General features: G+C 43.2%; 1 protein-coding gene across 1 annotated transcript in view; it reads right to left on the bottom strand.

The window, feature by feature from the left end:
- ITGA2 (integrin subunit alpha 2) overlaps positions 1–17,245 on the bottom strand; it is a 133,697-nt gene that overhangs the window by 21,928 nt on the left and 94,524 nt on the right. Inside the window, exons 18-24 of the mRNA XM_038765572.1 lie at positions 16,353–16,463; positions 16,190–16,272; positions 14,991–15,132; positions 13,387–13,479; positions 11,219–11,295; positions 11,047–11,130; positions 4,766–4,868 (exon numbers count right to left, since the gene is read on the bottom strand). Coding sequence (XP_038621500.1) covers positions 4,766–4,868; positions 11,047–11,130; positions 11,219–11,295; positions 13,387–13,479; positions 14,991–15,132; positions 16,190–16,272; positions 16,353–16,463 — 693 coding nt within the window. The remainder of the gene's footprint in view (positions 1–4,765; positions 4,869–11,046; positions 11,131–11,218; positions 11,296–13,386; positions 13,480–14,990; positions 15,133–16,189; positions 16,273–16,352; positions 16,464–17,245) is intronic.

The raw sequence follows: 17,245 nt of genomic DNA, 5'->3' as shown, positions 1-17,245 counted from the left end.
CAGCAAATCATCAAGTTTTTGTTTTGTTGTCCATTTCCCCCTTTAGACTGTGAGCCCGTTGTTGGGTAGGGACCATCTCTACATGTTGCCGGCTTGTACTTCCCAAGTGCTTAGTACAGTGCTCTGCACACAGTAAGCGCTCAATAAATACGATTGAATGAATGAATAAAAGTCACGCGAAGCCCCGGAACAGCAAACAGGCATGTGTAAACAGACACACACGACATTTTTTTTTACGGTATCTGTTAAGCGCTTACTATGTGCCAAGCATTCATGCATTCATTCAATCGTATTTATTGAGCGCTTACTGTGTGCAGAGCACTGCACTAAGCGCTTGGGAAGTACAAGTCGGCAACACATAGAGACGGTCCCTACCCGACAGCGGGCTCACAGTCTAGAAGGGGGAGACAGACAACAAAACATATGAACAAAATAAAATAAATAGAATAAAAGCACTGCTCTAGGTGCCGGAGCAGATACAAGCTAGTCGGTTTGGACACAGTCCCTGGCTCCCAGTCTTAATTCCCATTTTACAGATGAGGCAGCTGAGGCACAGAGAAGCTAAGTGACTCGCCCAAGGTCACACAGCAGAGGCCATGGTTTCTAATCATGAGAGAAGCAGCTGGCTTAGTGGCAATAGCATGGCCTTGGGAGTTGGAGGTCATGGGTTCTAATTCCAGCTCTGCCACTTGTCTGCTGTGTGATCTTCTAGACTGTGAGCCCGCTGTTGGGTAGGGACTGTCTCTATGTGTTGCTGACTTGTTCTTCCCAAGCGCTTAGTACACTGCTCTGCACACAGTAAGTGCTCAATAAATACGATTGATTGATTGATCTTGGGCAAGCCACTTCACTTCTCTGTGCCTCAGTTACCTCATTTTTCAAATGGGGATTGAGACTGTGAGCCCCATGCCTCAATTGAATTGAATTTACCCCAGTGGTTAGAACAGTGCCTAGCACATAGTAAGCACTTAAATATTATTATTATTATTATTATTACATTATTATCATCATCCCTGCTCCATCACTGGTCTGCTGTGTGACCTGGGGTGTGTCCCTTAACTTAACTGGTCAGGTTGGACTCAGTCCCTGTCCCATATGGGGCTCACAGTCTTAATCCCCATACAGAGAGGCAGAGAGAAGTCAAGTGACTTGCCCAAGGCCACACAGCAGACAAGTGGCAGAGCTGGGATTGAAATCCATGACCTTCTGACTCCCAAGCCCTTGTTCTATTCATTCATTCAGTCAATCGTATTTAGCAGTGTGGCTCAGTGGAAAGAGCCCGGGCTTTGGAGTCAGAGATCATAGGTTCGAATCCCAGCTCGGCAACATGTCTGCTGTGTGACCTTGGGGAAGTCACTTAACTTCTCTGAGCCTCTGTTACCTCATCTGTCAAATGGGGATTAAGACTGTGAGCTCCCTGTGGGACAACCTCATCACCTTGTAACCTCTCCAGCGCTTAGAACAGTGCTTTGCACATAGTAAGCACTTAATAAATGCCATCATTATTATTAATATTATTACCTTGTTTCCCCTCCCCAGCATTTTTAACAGTGATTTGCACATAGTAAGAGCTTAACAAATGCCATCATTATTATTATTATTATTATTGAGCGCTTACTGTGTGCAGAGCACTGTACTAAGCGCTTGGGAAGTACTCCACTATGCCCCACTGCTTCCCTAAACAGAAATGCATTTGATGAGTTTTCATCCAACCACGTGGCATTTATTGCTATAAATCATCAATACGTTCACGTGCCGGGAAAAATGGGATACACATAGAGCGGGCCTGCCAATCCCGGGTATGATGGGCCAGAGAGAGATGAACCCCAGACAAGGACCAGAAAGAGGCAAAGAGGTGGGATAGCACTAGGAAAAAGCAGCTTGGAGCTTAGTAATCAATCAATCGTATTTATTGAGCGCTTACTGTGTGCAGAGCACTGTACTAAGCGCTTGGGAAGTACAAGCTGGCAACATATAGAGACAGTCCCTACCCAACAGCAGGCTCACAGTCTAAAAGAGAAGCGTGAATTAGCAGATAGAGCACTGTCCTGGGAGTCAGAAGGACCTGGGTTCTAATTCTGACTCTGACACAAGCCTGCTGTATGACGCTGGGCAAGTCACTTCACTTCTCTGTACTTCATTTACCTCATCTGTAAAATGAGGATTACTATTATTAGAGACGCAGCGGGGCTCAATGGAAAGAGCCCGGGCTTGGGAGTCAGAGGTTGTGGGTTCTAATCCCAGTGCCGCCACTTGTTTGCTGTGTGACGTTGGGCAAGTCACTTGACTTCTCTGTGCCTCAGTTACCTCACCTGTAAAATGTGTGAGCCCACTGTTGGGTAGGGACCGTCTCTATATGTTGTCAACTTGTACTTCCCAAGCGCTTAGTATAGTGCTCTGCACACAGATTGATTGATTGATTAAAATGGGGATTAAGACTGTGAGCCCCACGGGGGACAAACTGCTTACCTTGTATCCACGACAGCGCTTAGAACAGTGCTTGGCACATAGTAAGTGCTTAGCAAATACCATCATTATTATTATTAATTAATGAATTAAGTAACTGCTATCTAAATGGTGAGCGGTGTCAGTACATTCCCCTTATTCCCCACCAGCATGTGACTGCCACTTGTCTGCTGTGTGACATTGGGCAAGTCACTTGACTTCTCTGTGCCTCAGTTACCTCACCTGTAAAATGGGGATTAAGACTCTGAGCCCCCCATGGGACAACCTGATCACCTTGTAACTTCCCCAGCGCTTAGAACAGTGCTTTGCACATAGTAAGCGCTTAATAAATGTCATTATTATTATTATTATTGTGTCCACGACAGGGCTTAGAACAGTGCTTGGCACATAGTAAGCGCTTAATACCATCGTCATTATTATTAATTAATGAATTAAGTAACTGCTATCTAAATGGTGAGCAATGTCAGTACATTCCCCTTATTCCCCACCAGCATGTGACTGGCTGGTGCAAAACGGGGCAAGGATTTCTGCAGCGACAGGGAAATCACGGGAAATGGCTGAGGATAGTCTAGTGGAAACTCCGGAGACCAAAGATTTTACTTCGGATTAACCGGATCCCTCACTACTCACCTGACCTGGCTGGCCAGGCCAGTTCTGCTAGAGGATGATGCGGTCAGATTCACGCTTGGGTGTATGTCATGGGCAGGGAATGTGTCTGTTTATTGTTATATCATACTCGCCCAAGCCCTTAGTACAGTGCTCTGCACACAATAAGCGCTCAATAAATACGATTGATTGAGTGAATGAATGATAATCAACGATAGTTATTGTTGGGAAGCAGTGAGGCCTAGTGGATAGAGCACGGTCCTGGAAGTCGGAGGACATGGATTCTAACCCCGGCCCTGCCACCTGTCTGCCTTGTGACCTTGGGCAACTTATTTAAGTTATCTGAGTATCAGTTTTCTCAACTGTAAAATGGGGATTCGACACCTGTTCTCCCTCCTACTTAGACTTTGGAACAGGGACTGCGTTGGACCCAACTAACTTTTATCTATGCTAGTGCTTACATTGGTGCTTGACACATCGTAAGCACTTCACGTCATCCCCCGGGCCTGGAATGCCCTCCCTCCGCCAAGCTAGCTCTCTTCCTCCCTTCAAGGCCCTACTGAGAGCTCACCTCCTCCAGGAGGCCTTCCCAGACTGAGCCCCTTCCTTCCTCTCCCCCTCGTCCCCCTCTCCATCCCCCCATCTTACCTCCTTCCCTTCCCCACAGCACCTATATATATGTATATATGTTTGTACATATTTATTACTCTATTTATTTATATATTTTACTTGTACATATCTATTATATTTATTTTGTTAGTATGTTTGGTTTTGTTCTCTGTCTCCCCCTTTTAGACTGTGAGCCCACTGTTGGGTAGGGACTGTCTCTATATGTTGCCAACTTGTACTTCCCAAGCGCTTAGTACAGTGCTTTGCACACAGTAAGCACTCAATAAATACGATTGATTGATTGATTGATTCAATACCACAATTAATTATGATTGTTAAGTGCTTACTATGTGAAGAGCACTCTGCTAAGGGCTTGGGAGAGTAGAATTCAAGAGAGTCAGGAGACACACTGTAGCTTGGGATAGATGCAGATTAGATACAGGCCCCGTCCCACATGGGGCTCCCGGCTTTCACATTATCCCTATTTTTATAGATGAAGAAACTGAGACACTGAGAAGTGACTTGCCCAGGGTCACACAGCCAACGGTTGGCGGAGCCGGGACAAAAACCCAGGTCTTCTGATTACCAATCAATCAATCAATCATTCGTATTTATTGAGCACTTACTGTGTGCAGAGCACTGGGAAGTACAAGTTGGCAACATCTAGAGACAGTCCCTACCCAACAGTGGGCTCACAGTCTAGAAGGGGGAGACAGAACAGAACCAAACATATTAACAAAATAAAATCAATAGAATAGATATGTACAAGTAAAATAGAGTAATAAATATGTACAATCATATATACATATGTACAGGTAAGTTAAGTTAGGTGCCCTCTACAACAGTGTAGCTGACACACTTGGACTGAATTAAAGTAATGGGCTGAGCTTTTCCGGGGACCGTTTTCTGTAATATGACACATTTTCAGCCCGGGTCTCTTCCACACTGCGTCTCAGTGCCTGCTGTTAGGTGAAGGGTATGCTTGGATGGGAAGAGGCTTACAGGCAAGAGGAATCAGGAGGCCATGCAGAATACGTCTGAACAGAAAACAAGTCTTCTCAAGCACAATCAGGATATGGCTTACCTTAAGGGAGAAATTGAATTCGGGACCAATCTCATCGAAATTATTCACAATGGAAGGAACAGTACCCTCAGAAAGGACTTCATAAAAATTCATACTGGTAGATCTGAAGGATGAGAAAGGTAAAACTTTGCGTTATAGATTACCACACCAACCTACTTCTGTTTTGACATTCTTAATCTTTCTCGCCATCCTCTTTTTCGCCTGGAACTCTCTCTCAACACCAGGTAGACCACCACTCTCCCCATCTTCCAGGTCCTTCTGAAATCATATCTCCTCTAGGAGTTATTAAGTTAACTGATTAAGTTAACTGATTAAGTTAATCACCCCCATATTTCCCTCACAACTGCCACTGCAGTCCTTGGGAATTGCTTTATTATTTCCCCCTCCTGATCCCTTATCACTAAAGTACCTGTCTTTATCCTTTACCGCTACTTCCTACCTTTCGTTTATTTTAAGGTCCGTTTCTGCCAATCCATCAAGGGTATTCATTGAGCGCTTACTGTGTGCAGAGCACTACACTGTAGACTATATTGTAAACTCCTTGAGGGTAAAATAGTGTCCATTTAACTCTCCTGTTGTCTCCCAAGACCTCAGAACGGTGCTCCGTGTAAAATTAGACTTTAAGAAATACTACTGGTTGATTGTGGAAATGGGCTATCTGTTTTTATCATTTTGTCTGCATTGAATGAAAGGGGTAAAATGTTCAAAAGTAAAGTTTTGAATCGTCCCAAAGAAGCTAGGAATCAGTGCTACAGCTATGGTCAACTGTGCCATTTCTAACAGCGAGTCAGTCAATTAATCAATGGTATTTATTGAGTGCTTACTATGTGCAAAACACTGTACTAAGTGCTTGAAAGAGTACAGTACAACAGAATTAGTGGACCCGTTCTTCCTGCCCATAACGAGCTCACAGTCTAGAGGAAGAACTGTGTTTTGAATTTGTAAAGACCTTCAAATACCATTTTTTTCCCTTAGGTTCGGGTTCCAAGAATTTGGGGTTTTATTTTACTACGTTCCTATTCAACAACATTTCCACGGCAAGGATTTCTTTGGCAGCATTCCTCCTTTCTGGTATTTGAAAATAAAAAATGGCTGAGACTTCCGGATAGCCCATTCCAAAACACACACGGGTTCTAAAAAATCCATCACACGTGTTCATAGCCCAGGGCAGAAGTAGGTTAGATCTGCCAATCCACATGGCTCCGTTTAGACAGTGAAAGCAGAACTGAAAGATTGTGGATGCCTATAGGGGAAACCATTTAAAAAACCTGATTTGGTGCCTAGATTGGGACATATCAGGAAAGCCGTAAGAAAAATGCGCCTGGTAGAATTTCCCAAGGACAGGCCAAGCCCATTACCCTTGAGGACTAGCCCGGTTCATTCATTCATTCACTCAGTCATTTATCGAGCACTTACTCTGTGCAGAGCACTTTACTAAGCGCTTGGGAGAGTATGATACGACAATGAACAGATACATTCCCTGCCCATGATGAGCTCACAGTCTAGAGACAGTTCTCTCCAGGACCAGGAAAGCAGAATCCGAACTGAAAGACCGGGATTATAGTTCTCGGCGGGGACTGGTTCAGTGAAAGCCAAATTCAAGAGAGAGGTGCCTCTGTCCTCCTAGACAGACATAGTATCAATGTGGCCATGGGGATAATAATAATAATAATGATAATAATAATAATAATGATAATAATAATAATAATAATAATGGTATTTGTTAAGTGCATATTATGTGCCAAGCCCTATTCTAAGCACTGGAATAGATACAAGGTAATCAGGTTGTCCCACGTGGGGCTCACGGTTTTAATCAATCAATCGTATTTATTGAGCACTTACTGTGTGCAGAGCACTGTACTAAGCGCTTGGGAAGTACAAGTTGGCAACATATAGAGACAGTCCCTACCAAGAGTGGGCTCACAATCTAAAAGGGGGAGACAGAGAACAAAACCAAACATACCAACAAAATAAAATAGAATAGATATGTACAAGTAAAATAAATAGAGTAATAAATATGTACAAACATATGTGAGCCCACCTTTTAGACTGTGAGCCCACCTTTTAGACTGTGAGCCCACTGTTGGGTAGGGACTGTCTCTATATGTTGCCAATTTGTACTTCCCAAGTGCTTAGTATAGTGCTCTGCACACAGTAAGCACTCAATAAATATGATTGATGATATATACATATATACAGGTGTATTATATATATATAATATATACAGTATATATATATATATAATCCCCATTTTACAGATGAGATAACTGAAGCACAGAGAAGTGGCTTGCCCAAGGTCATACAGCAGACTAGTGGTGAAGCGGGTATTAGAACCCATGTCCTTGACTCCCAAGCCCGGGCTCTCTCCACTGAGCCACCCTGCTGCCCCATGTGAGGCTCACAGTCTCAATCCCCATTTGACAGATGAGGTAATTGAGGTACAGAGAAGTTAAGTGACTTGCCCAAGGTCACTCAGCAGACAGTTGGCAAAACTGGGATTAGAACCGATGACCTTCTGATTTTCAGGTCCATGCTCTTCCCACTACGCCATACTCATCATCATCATCAATCGTATTTATTGAGCGCTTACTGTGTGCAGAGCACTGTACTAAGCGCTTGGGAAGTCCAAGTTGGCAACATATAGAGACAGTCCCTACCCAACAGTGGGCTCACAGTCTAAAAGGGGGAGACAGAGAACAAAACTAAACATACTAACAAAATAAAATAAATAGAATAGATATGTACAAGTAAAATAAATAAATAAATACTGTGTGCTGATGAAGACTTTGACCCATGTGGAACAGGGATTGTGCCCAACCTGATTACCTTGTATCTACCCCAGCGATTTGTACAATGCTTGACACATAGTAAGCGCTTAACAAGTATCATAATTATTATTACTCTACCTAACAAACTGATCTGACTCCTGCTTATTCTGCTGACTTCTGGCTTCGGCCTTATTGCTTGAGGTCTTGCTTCATTGAGTCTTCAAAGTGTTTTCTCGGTCCATTCCGTTTTCAGTTTCATCTCATCGTGGAGCGGGTGTTTACGGGGGTCCCGCATCAGCCCCTCTCTTCCCGCCTTTCACCCGGTGATGGGGCCAGGTGATGAGCGCTACCTGGATGCTGATGGATTTAGCTTCATTCCACAGACTCTCTATTTTCCATTTGATATCACAGGTAACGTTTAGGCGGTACTGAATTCGGGATTATCTTTTTGTGTGCGTGCGCTTCTGTTGAGGCTTTATTATGTACCAGAAACCCTTCTAAGTGCTGAGGTAGGTATAAATCAATTAGATTGTACGCAGTCTCTGCCCCGCATGGGGCCCTGTACAGGTATTTAATCCCCGCTTTACAGTTGAATAAATCGAGTCACAGAGAAGTGAGGTGACTTGCCCAAGGTCACACACCAAGTGATTGGTAAAGGTGAGGTTAGAACCCAGGCCCAGGCTCTTTCCACCCGACTGCGTTTTCTTCTGAGGTAGGTACAGGTTTCTCATTCTCTTGGTCTCTCTCTGTGTCTCTGTCTCTGACTTTATCTCTCCCTCTCCCCAGTTCTCCCAGTATGGAAGGTTAGACACTCCAGTTGCTCTACAGATCTTCAATCTGATAATAATATTACTCTATTTATTTATTTTACTTGTACACATCTATTCTATTTATTTTATTTTGTTAGTATGTTTGGTTTTGTTCTCTGTCTCCCCCTTTTAGACTGTGAGCCCACTGTTGGGTAGGGACTGTCTCTATATGTTGCCAACTTGTACTTCCCAAGCGCTTAGTACAGTGCTCTGCACACAGTAAGCGCTCAATAGATACGATTGATTGATTGGTTTATTAAGTACTTACTATGTGCAAAGCACTGTTCTACGTGCTGGGGAGGTTACAAGGTGATCAGGTTGTCCCACGAGGGGCTCACAGTCTTCGTCCCCACTTTACAGATGAGGTAACTGAGGCACAGAGAAGTTAAGTGACTTGCCCAAAGACACACAGCTGGCAATTGGCGGAGCCGGGATTTGAACCCATGACCTCTGACTCCAAAGCCCGGGCTCTTTCCACTGAGCCACGCTGATCTGACTCTTGATATCATTCATTCAATCGTATTTATTGAGTGCTTACTGTGCGCAGAGCACTGTACTAAGCACTTGTTATCATCATCATCATCATCATCAATTGTATTTATTGAGCGCTTACTATGTGCAGAGCACTGTACTAAGCACTTGGGAAGTACAAATTGGCAACATATAGAGACAGTCCCCACCCAACAGTGGGCTCACAGTCTAAAAGGGAAATGCTAAATCATGTTAGCATCACAGAAGGATATTCTAGCCATGTGCAGGAAATGTGTCTATTGTCGTATTGTACTCTCCCAAGTGCTTAGTACAGTGCTCTGAATCCAGAAAGCGCTCAAAAAGCGCTCAATTAATACAACTGATTGACTGACTTAATATGACAATAAACAGATGCATTCCCTGCCCACAATGAGCTGACAGTCTAGAGGAGAGAGGGAGACCAGAAGGGACGAAATGGGGAGGGCAAGGCGTACAATCAATCAATTGGCTCTGAGTACTTATTGGGTGCAAAGCACTGTACTAGGCGCTGAGAGAGGACAATCTAACAAAGTGGGTAGACACATTCCCTGCCCACAAAGAGCTTCCAGTCTACCCCTCCCTTCCCCTCATACTGGCTCTGATATTAGTTGCTTCTAGGGATTGACACAATAGGATAATCAGGCACAGGAGAAGCAGCGTGGCTTAGTGGAAAGAGCGAGGGCTTGGGAATCAGAGGTCATGGGTTCTAATCCCAGCTCTGCCACTTGTCAGCTGCTTGACTTTGGGCAGGTCACTTCACTTCTCTGTGCCTCAGTTACCTCATCTGTAAAAAATGAGGTAAGTGTGTGAGTAAGAATGAGGTAAGAATGTGAGTCTCACGTGGGAGAACCTGCTTACCTTGCATCTACCCCAGTGCTTAGAACAGTGCTTGGCACATAATGAGTGCTTAGCAAATACCATCATTATTTATTATTATTATACTCCAGGAGGGCAGGGAAGGGAGATAGGGCTTCTGACCGTCAGTTCCCACTTTCCATTCCTATTACCCGCAATCCCCTTCTCTGCATTGCCTTGGCATGAGGGGGCACTCAAAGAGCCACCCTCTAGGCTGTAAATTCCTTAAGGGAAGGGAACATATCTGCTAATTCTGCTGTATTGTACTCTCCTAACTCCTTAATACTCTGCATTTAGTAAGTGCTCGGTAAATACCATTCGTTCATTCAATCGTATTTATTCATTCAATCGTATTTATTGAGCGCTTACTGTGTGCAAAGCACTGTACTAAGCACTTGGGAATCAGAGGTCATCTGTTCTAATCCCGGCTCTGCCACGTGTCAGCTGCTTGACTTTGGGCAAGTCACTTCACTTCTCTGTGCCTCAGTTACCTCATCTGTAAAAAATGAGGTAAGTGTGTGAGTAAGAATGAGGTAAGAATGTGAGTCTCACGTGGGAGAACCTGCTTACCTTGTATCTACCCCAGTGCTTAGAACAGTGCTTGGCAGATAATGAGTGCTTAACAAATACCATCATTATTTATTATTATTATACTACAGGAGGGTAGGGCAGGGAAGGGAACATATCTGCTAATTCTGCTGTATTGTACTCTCCCAACTCCTTAGTACTCTGCACATAGTAAGTGCTCAGTAAATACCGTTCGTTCATTCAATCGTATTTATTCATTCAATTGTATTTATTGAGCGCTTACTGTGTGCAAAGCACTGTACTGGCCTTCCCAGACGGAGCCCCCTCCTTCCTCTCTCCCTCCTCCCCCTCTCCATCTTCCCCGCCTTACCTCCTTCCCTTCCCCACAGCACCTGTATATATGTATATATGTTTGTACGTATTTATTACTCTATTTTACTTGTACATTTTTATTCTATTTATTTTATTCTGTTTTGTTTTGTTCTTTGTCTCCCCCTTCTAGACTGTGAGCCCACTGTTGGGTAGGGACCGTCTCTATATGTTGCCCAATTGTACTTCCCAAGTGCTTAGTACAGTGCTCTGCACACAGTAAGCGCTCAATAAATATGATTGAATGAGTGAGAAAGTACAAGTCGGCAATATATAGAGACAGTTGCCAACAACGGACTCAGCGCTTACTGTGTGCAGAGCACTGTACTAAGCACTTACTGATTCATTGACTGCTACCCAAAGGCTGCATAATAATGGGACATTCAATCATAAACAGACTTCATCTAGGGAACAGTAAATTACGCTCGTCCATCCGGTGTACCTTGTTATGTGAATCTCAGCATCGTACTGCAGAGGAATTTTGAAGATGACCTTATTGTCGGCTTCATTATCTTCTTGGCTTTCACTAATTTAAAAGAACCCGGTGTTAGACAAAAGACACATCACCGTGACCCAGCCCCCTTCCACGGAGGGTGCTAATAATTCAGGGATACCTCAAAGCCCAGAAGTCAAGGAGAGCTTGATTCTGAAGGTTCTGGAGGTTGAAGTCGAAGTTGATATTGAAGGACACCTATTCAAATGAAAAAGAGTAAATTTAATTCTGCAAATAAGCACCGGAGACGGCTACCAACACAAGCCTTTCCCAAAAACCTAATGGGACAACATGCCACAGTAGAAAAACAGGACTGCCTAGTGGAAAGAGCACAGGCCTGGGTTCCAATCCCGGCTGCTGTGTGACCTTGGGAAAGTCATTTCACTTCTCTGTGCCTCGGTTACCTCATCTGCAAAATGGGGATTAAGGTTATGGGCCCTACTTGGTACATGGACAGTGTTCAAACTGATTAGTTTGGACCCACCCCAGTGGAAACGGCACATAGAAAATGTTCAATATCAGTTTTTAAAAAGCACGTCGTTAATCTCATGATGCAGCACTTTAATCACCTGCAGTAGATTGACATTTCCTATTTTGTAACCTCTATCTACCGTAGACTGCATTCTTCTTGAGACATATTTCAAGGAAAATATATTAGGGAGAGTTTCACAATAGATTGCCTCATTATCAATACCAAAGCATTGTCTGGTGTACAAAATGCAGATTATAATAGTAATAATGATAATGGTATTTTTTAAGTGCTTACTATGTGCAAAGCACTGTTCTAAGCACTGGGAGGATACAAGGTCATCAGGTTGTCCCACGTGGGGCTCACAGTCTTAATCCCCATTTTACAGATGAGGTAACTGAGGCACAGAGAAGTTAAGTGGCTTGCCCAAAGTCACACAGCTGACAAGCGGTGGAGCTGGGATTAGAACCCATGACCTCTGACTCCCAAGCTCATGCTCTTTCCACTGAGCCACGCTGCTTCTACACGCTTATGTACGCTATTTCCAGAAAATGTCTAATACACTTAGTATTGCTCAAGATAGACCTGGGTCATGGGTTATTTCCATAACTTGGATCCCCATTAAAATCTTCCTTCATTAAAAGGTGACATTTCAATTCTACAAAACATCTTAAAAATATGCACTGTCATTTTGTATAGTCATTTAGTTTCATACAAAAGTTATTAAATGTTATTAGACATATGGTTTCAATCAATGTGTCAGTAGTGTTTAGTGAGCGATTAATGTGTATAGAGCACTGTATTAAGTGCTTGCACAGGGACTACTGCCTAGATTCATTCATTCAATCATATTTATTGAGTGCTTATTGTGTGCAGAGCACTGTACTAAGTGCTTGGGAAGTACAAGTTGGCAACATATAGACATGGTCCCTACCCAACAAGGGGCTCACAGTCTAGAAGGAGGAGCCATAACAAAACAAAACATGTGGACAGGTGTCAAGTCATCAGAACAAATAGAATTAAAGCTAGATGCACATCATTAACAAAATAGAATAGTATATACGTACAAGTAAAATAAATAGAGTAATAAATCTGTACAAACATATATACAGGTGCTGTGGGGAGGGGAAGGAGGTAGGGCGGGGGGGATGGGGATGTTGATGATGACGATATTTGTAAAGCCCTCACTATGTGACACATACTGTTCTAAGCACTGGGGTAGATAGAAGCTAATCAGGTTGGACACAGTCCCTGCCCCCCATTGGGGCTGACAGTTTTAATCCCCATTTTACAGATGAGGGAACTGAATCCCAGAGAATTGAAGTGACTTGCCCAAGGTCACACAGCAGACAAGTGGCGGAGCTGGGATTAGAACCCAGGTCCTTCTGATTCCCAGGCCCGGGCTCTAGCACTGGACATGCTGTTTCCTCCAGGAGGCCTTCTCCAACTGAGCCCCCTCCTTCCTCTCCCGCTCCTCCCCATCTCCATCCCCTCCGCCTTACCTCCTTCCCTTCCCCACAGCACCTGTATACATGTATATGTGTTTCTACGTATTTATTACTCTATTTATTTTACTTGTACATATTCTATTTATTTTATTTTGTGAATATGTTTTGTTTTGTTCTCTGTCTCCCACTTCTAGACTGTAAGCCCACTGTTGGGTAGGGACCGTCTCTATATGTTGCCAACTTGGAATTCCCAAGCGCTTAGTACAGTGCTCTGCACACAGTAAGCGCTCAATAAATACGACTGACTGACTGAATGAATGAATGTTTCTCAGATACGCTGTGGCAAATTTGGATAGAAAAAGTCAATTGTACCTTTTGGTTGGTTTTCACGGCTGGGTAGCCAACTTTGCAAATTAAAGAATGCCGGGTGGAGTCAATCTGACAGGAGACTTCGGTCCCATCCATCTGAAGAACAAAAAAAAACCAAAAAAAACAAGGCCAGGTGGTCCCAGATCATCGGATCATCCCCTATCATTTTCTATAAACTTGTCACCTTTATTATATCGTACCCTCCCAAGCGCTTAGTACAGTCCTCTCGCACAGTAAACGCTCAGTGAGTGTGATTGATTGGATTGACCTGGGACACGGCTGAATAGAAATCTGTGTCAGCTGAAGCGGTTTCTAAACTCAGGCTAGTAAAGCATATATTTATAATTCTATTGTAGATCTATAATTCTATTTATTTATATTGATACTGTTGGTGCCTCTTTACTTGTTTGGATGTCTGTCTCCCCCCTTCTAGACTGTGAGTCCGTTGTTGGGCAGGGATTATCTCTATATGTTGCCGAATTGTACTTTCCAAGCGCTTAGTACGGTGCTCTGCACAGAGGAAGCGCTCAATAAATGTGATTGAGTGAATTAATGAATGAATAAAGCCTGGAAAATGCCATCCATCAATCAGTGGGATTTATTGAGTGCTTACTATGTGCAGAGCATGGTAGATAAGCAGTGTGGCTAAGTAGCAGAAAGGTCTTTGTCTCTAAAGCTACTAAACTTCAGAGGCTCATTCTGAGCCGAATGAATATTCCACCCCTGATTTAGCAAGGGCAGCCTATAGGATCGATGTGATACAATGGTAATAATAATGATAATAATAATGGCATTTATTAGGTACTTACTATGTGCAAAGCACTGTTCTAAGCACTGGGGAGGTTACAAGGTGATCAGGTTGTTCCTCAAGGGGCTCACAGTCCTAATCCCTGTTTTAATCAATCAATCAATCGTATTTATTGAGCGCTTACTGTGTGCAGAGCACTGTACTAAGCACTTGGGAAGTACAAGTTGGCAACATATAGAGACAGTCCGTACCCAACAGTGAGCTCACAGTCTAAAAGGGGGAGACAGAGAACAAAACCAAACATACTAACAAAATAAAATAAATAGAATAGATATGTACAAGTAAAATAAATAAACAGATGAGGTAGCTGAGGCCCAGAGAAGTTAAGTGACTTGCCCAGAGTCACACAGCTGACAAGTGGCGGAGCCGGGATTTGAACCCATGACCTCTGACTCTAAAGCCCGGGCTCTTTCCACTGAGCCACGCTGCTTCTCTAGTAGTAGCAAAGCAATAGCTCAGGAAATCACAGGGCAGATAGCAGAAACCATTTAGGGACCAAATCACTGAACACAGAAAACGCCTCACAAAAATCAACCCAGGTTCATGCCATCCTTTTAGCTGCTTGATTCGACTGGAATCTTCCACCCTTTAAGGAACTTATCAAGAAGTTAGAGTGGCCAACTGCCGGGAATGAGGAGTGGTTGAATCAAAGAATCCCAGAGATCATTTTAGAAGCAGATGGAGGTTTGTCTACAGAGCAGTATTAGGGGCGAGAAATGAAACTGCCTCTAGAAGAAAGCAAGGACGAATGGCCTCGACTAAAATAGGAGGAATTGAGAAAATCTGAGTCATCACATACCGGCATTGTAAATGAAGAAAAGAATAAATTATGTGAAAAATTGGCGTGGATCCTGGCATTATACGCGCTTTCCTTTCTGTTTTTTAGTGTAAGCGCAAACGTCAACCTTCGGTTCTTGCTGCTGACAATATGGGGTTGTTTCCTAAAAACGAAACAAAGACAAAAAAAACCCACATACTATCCAATCAAGCATTACTATTAGCTTATATAATATTAACTTATTAGCTAATAAGTATGCCTATTAGCCTCAGATATGCTAAGCCATGCTCTGTATAAAATTAGAAATCCTTATCTCTGTTGGCTTGAAATGCTGCTTAGAACAGCGGTTTGCACATAGTAAGCGCTTGATAAATGCCATTATTCTTATTATTTCTTAAGAACCCAATATGTCAGGATTTTTCTAAAGGATTTTGACAATTAAACACTGAATGTTGTTTAAAGTCCATGCCTCTCTAATCCATTGTGAGCATGCAACCCAATGAAAACCAAATATGCACATCCCAGTTAGTATCTTCTCTGAAACTAATAGTAGACATACACATAATTGTAATTATTATTATTATTAGAAACCGGAAGTCACTCAGTCAATCGTATTTATTGAGGGCTTACTGCCATATTAAGTGCTTGGGAGAGTACAATATAATAATAAACAGACATGAGAAGCAGCGTGATTTAGTGGAAAGAGCACAGGCTTGGGAGTCAGAGGTCATGGGTTCTAATCCCAGTTCTGCCACTTTCAGCTTGACTTTGGGCAAGTCACTTAGCTTCTCTGTGCCTCAGTTACCTCATCTGTAAAATGGGGATTAAGACTATGAGCCCCACGTGGGACAGCCTGCTGACCTTATATCTACCCTATTGTTTAGAACAGTGCTTGGCACATAGTAAGGGCTGTGAGCCCATTGTTGGGTAGGGATAGTCTCTATCTGTTGCCTAATTGTAGTTTCCAAGCGCTTAGTACAGTGCTCTACACACAGTAAGCACTCAATAAATACGACTGAATGAGTGAATGAACAAATACCACAATAATATTATTATTGTTATTACACATTCCCTGCCCAGAGTGAGCTTTCAGTTTAGAGTCCAGTTTTAGGAGTTATTTTACGGGTGATGTGTCCCAGAATCATTCTCTTGAATCTGCAATATTTTGCAAATCTTAAAACCCACATCTCCACACACCCACACGTCCTTACGAAACTTACTGAGCAGCTGGTGTTTGTTGAACTTCGAGAACGAGATCGGAATAGCAGACTCCATCGGGCCCGCATTCTTTGGAAAAAGGAATCTATGAAAAGGAAGCATGATTTGTGGGTCTTGTGCCGTCAGAAGACCGAAGTATTCGTAGGGGCCTGGGACCGTACTTACACTAAAATCTTTAGAAGATTCGAAGAAGGTATCGAGGGCTGGACTGGAACCTGGATTTTCCAAAGTGAGATCCACTCGCAGATTCAAAGAGTTTACGACATCTGAAGGCTCCTGTAGGAAAATACCGGAATATACGTAGATAGCAGCGTGGTCTAGTGGCTAGAGCCCGGGCCTGGGAGTTAGAAGGACCTGGGTTCTAATCCCGGCTTCACCACTTTGCTGTGTTACCTTGGGCAAGTTACTTCACTTCCCTGTGCCTCAGGTACTTCATCTGTAAAATGGGGGTAATAATAATACTAATGATGACATTTCTTAAGCACTGACTATGTGCCAAGCACTGTTGTAAGCTACTGGGGTAGATACAAGGTCATCAGGTTGCCTAATATGGGCAACCTGGGCCCACATGTGAGCCCACATGGGCTCACAACCTTAATCCCCACTTTACAGATGAGGTAACTGAGGCACAGAGAAATTAAGTGGCTTGCCCAATGTCACACAGCAGACAAGTGCAGACTGAGCCCCCTCCTTCCTATCCCCCTCCTCCCCCTTTCCATCCCCCCTTTACCTCCTTCCCCTCCCCACAGCACCTGTATATATGTATATATGTTTGTACCTATTTATTACTCTATTTGTACATATTTATTCTATTTATTTTATTTTGTTAATATGTCTTGTTTTGTTCTCTGTCTCCCCCTTCTAGACTGTGAGCCCACTGTTGGGTAGGGACCATCTCTATAGGTTGCCAACTTGGACTTCCCAAGTGCTTAGTACAGTGCTCTGCACATAGTAAGCGCTCAATAAATACGATTGAATGAATGAATGAATGCTGAAAGAAAAAAACTTGTGTGTACCTTTTTGTGTGTATTTACTGAACTAGAGTGAGCCACGCTGCA

The sequence above is a fragment of the Tachyglossus aculeatus genome, chromosome 23 (assembly GCF_015852505.1).
Source record: "Tachyglossus aculeatus isolate mTacAcu1 chromosome 23, mTacAcu1.pri, whole genome shotgun sequence".
Lineage (NCBI taxonomy): Eukaryota > Metazoa > Chordata > Mammalia > Monotremata > Tachyglossidae > Tachyglossus > Tachyglossus aculeatus.
Note: the sequence above shows the minus strand (reverse complement) of the source record. Positions and strands in the feature narration are given on the sequence as shown.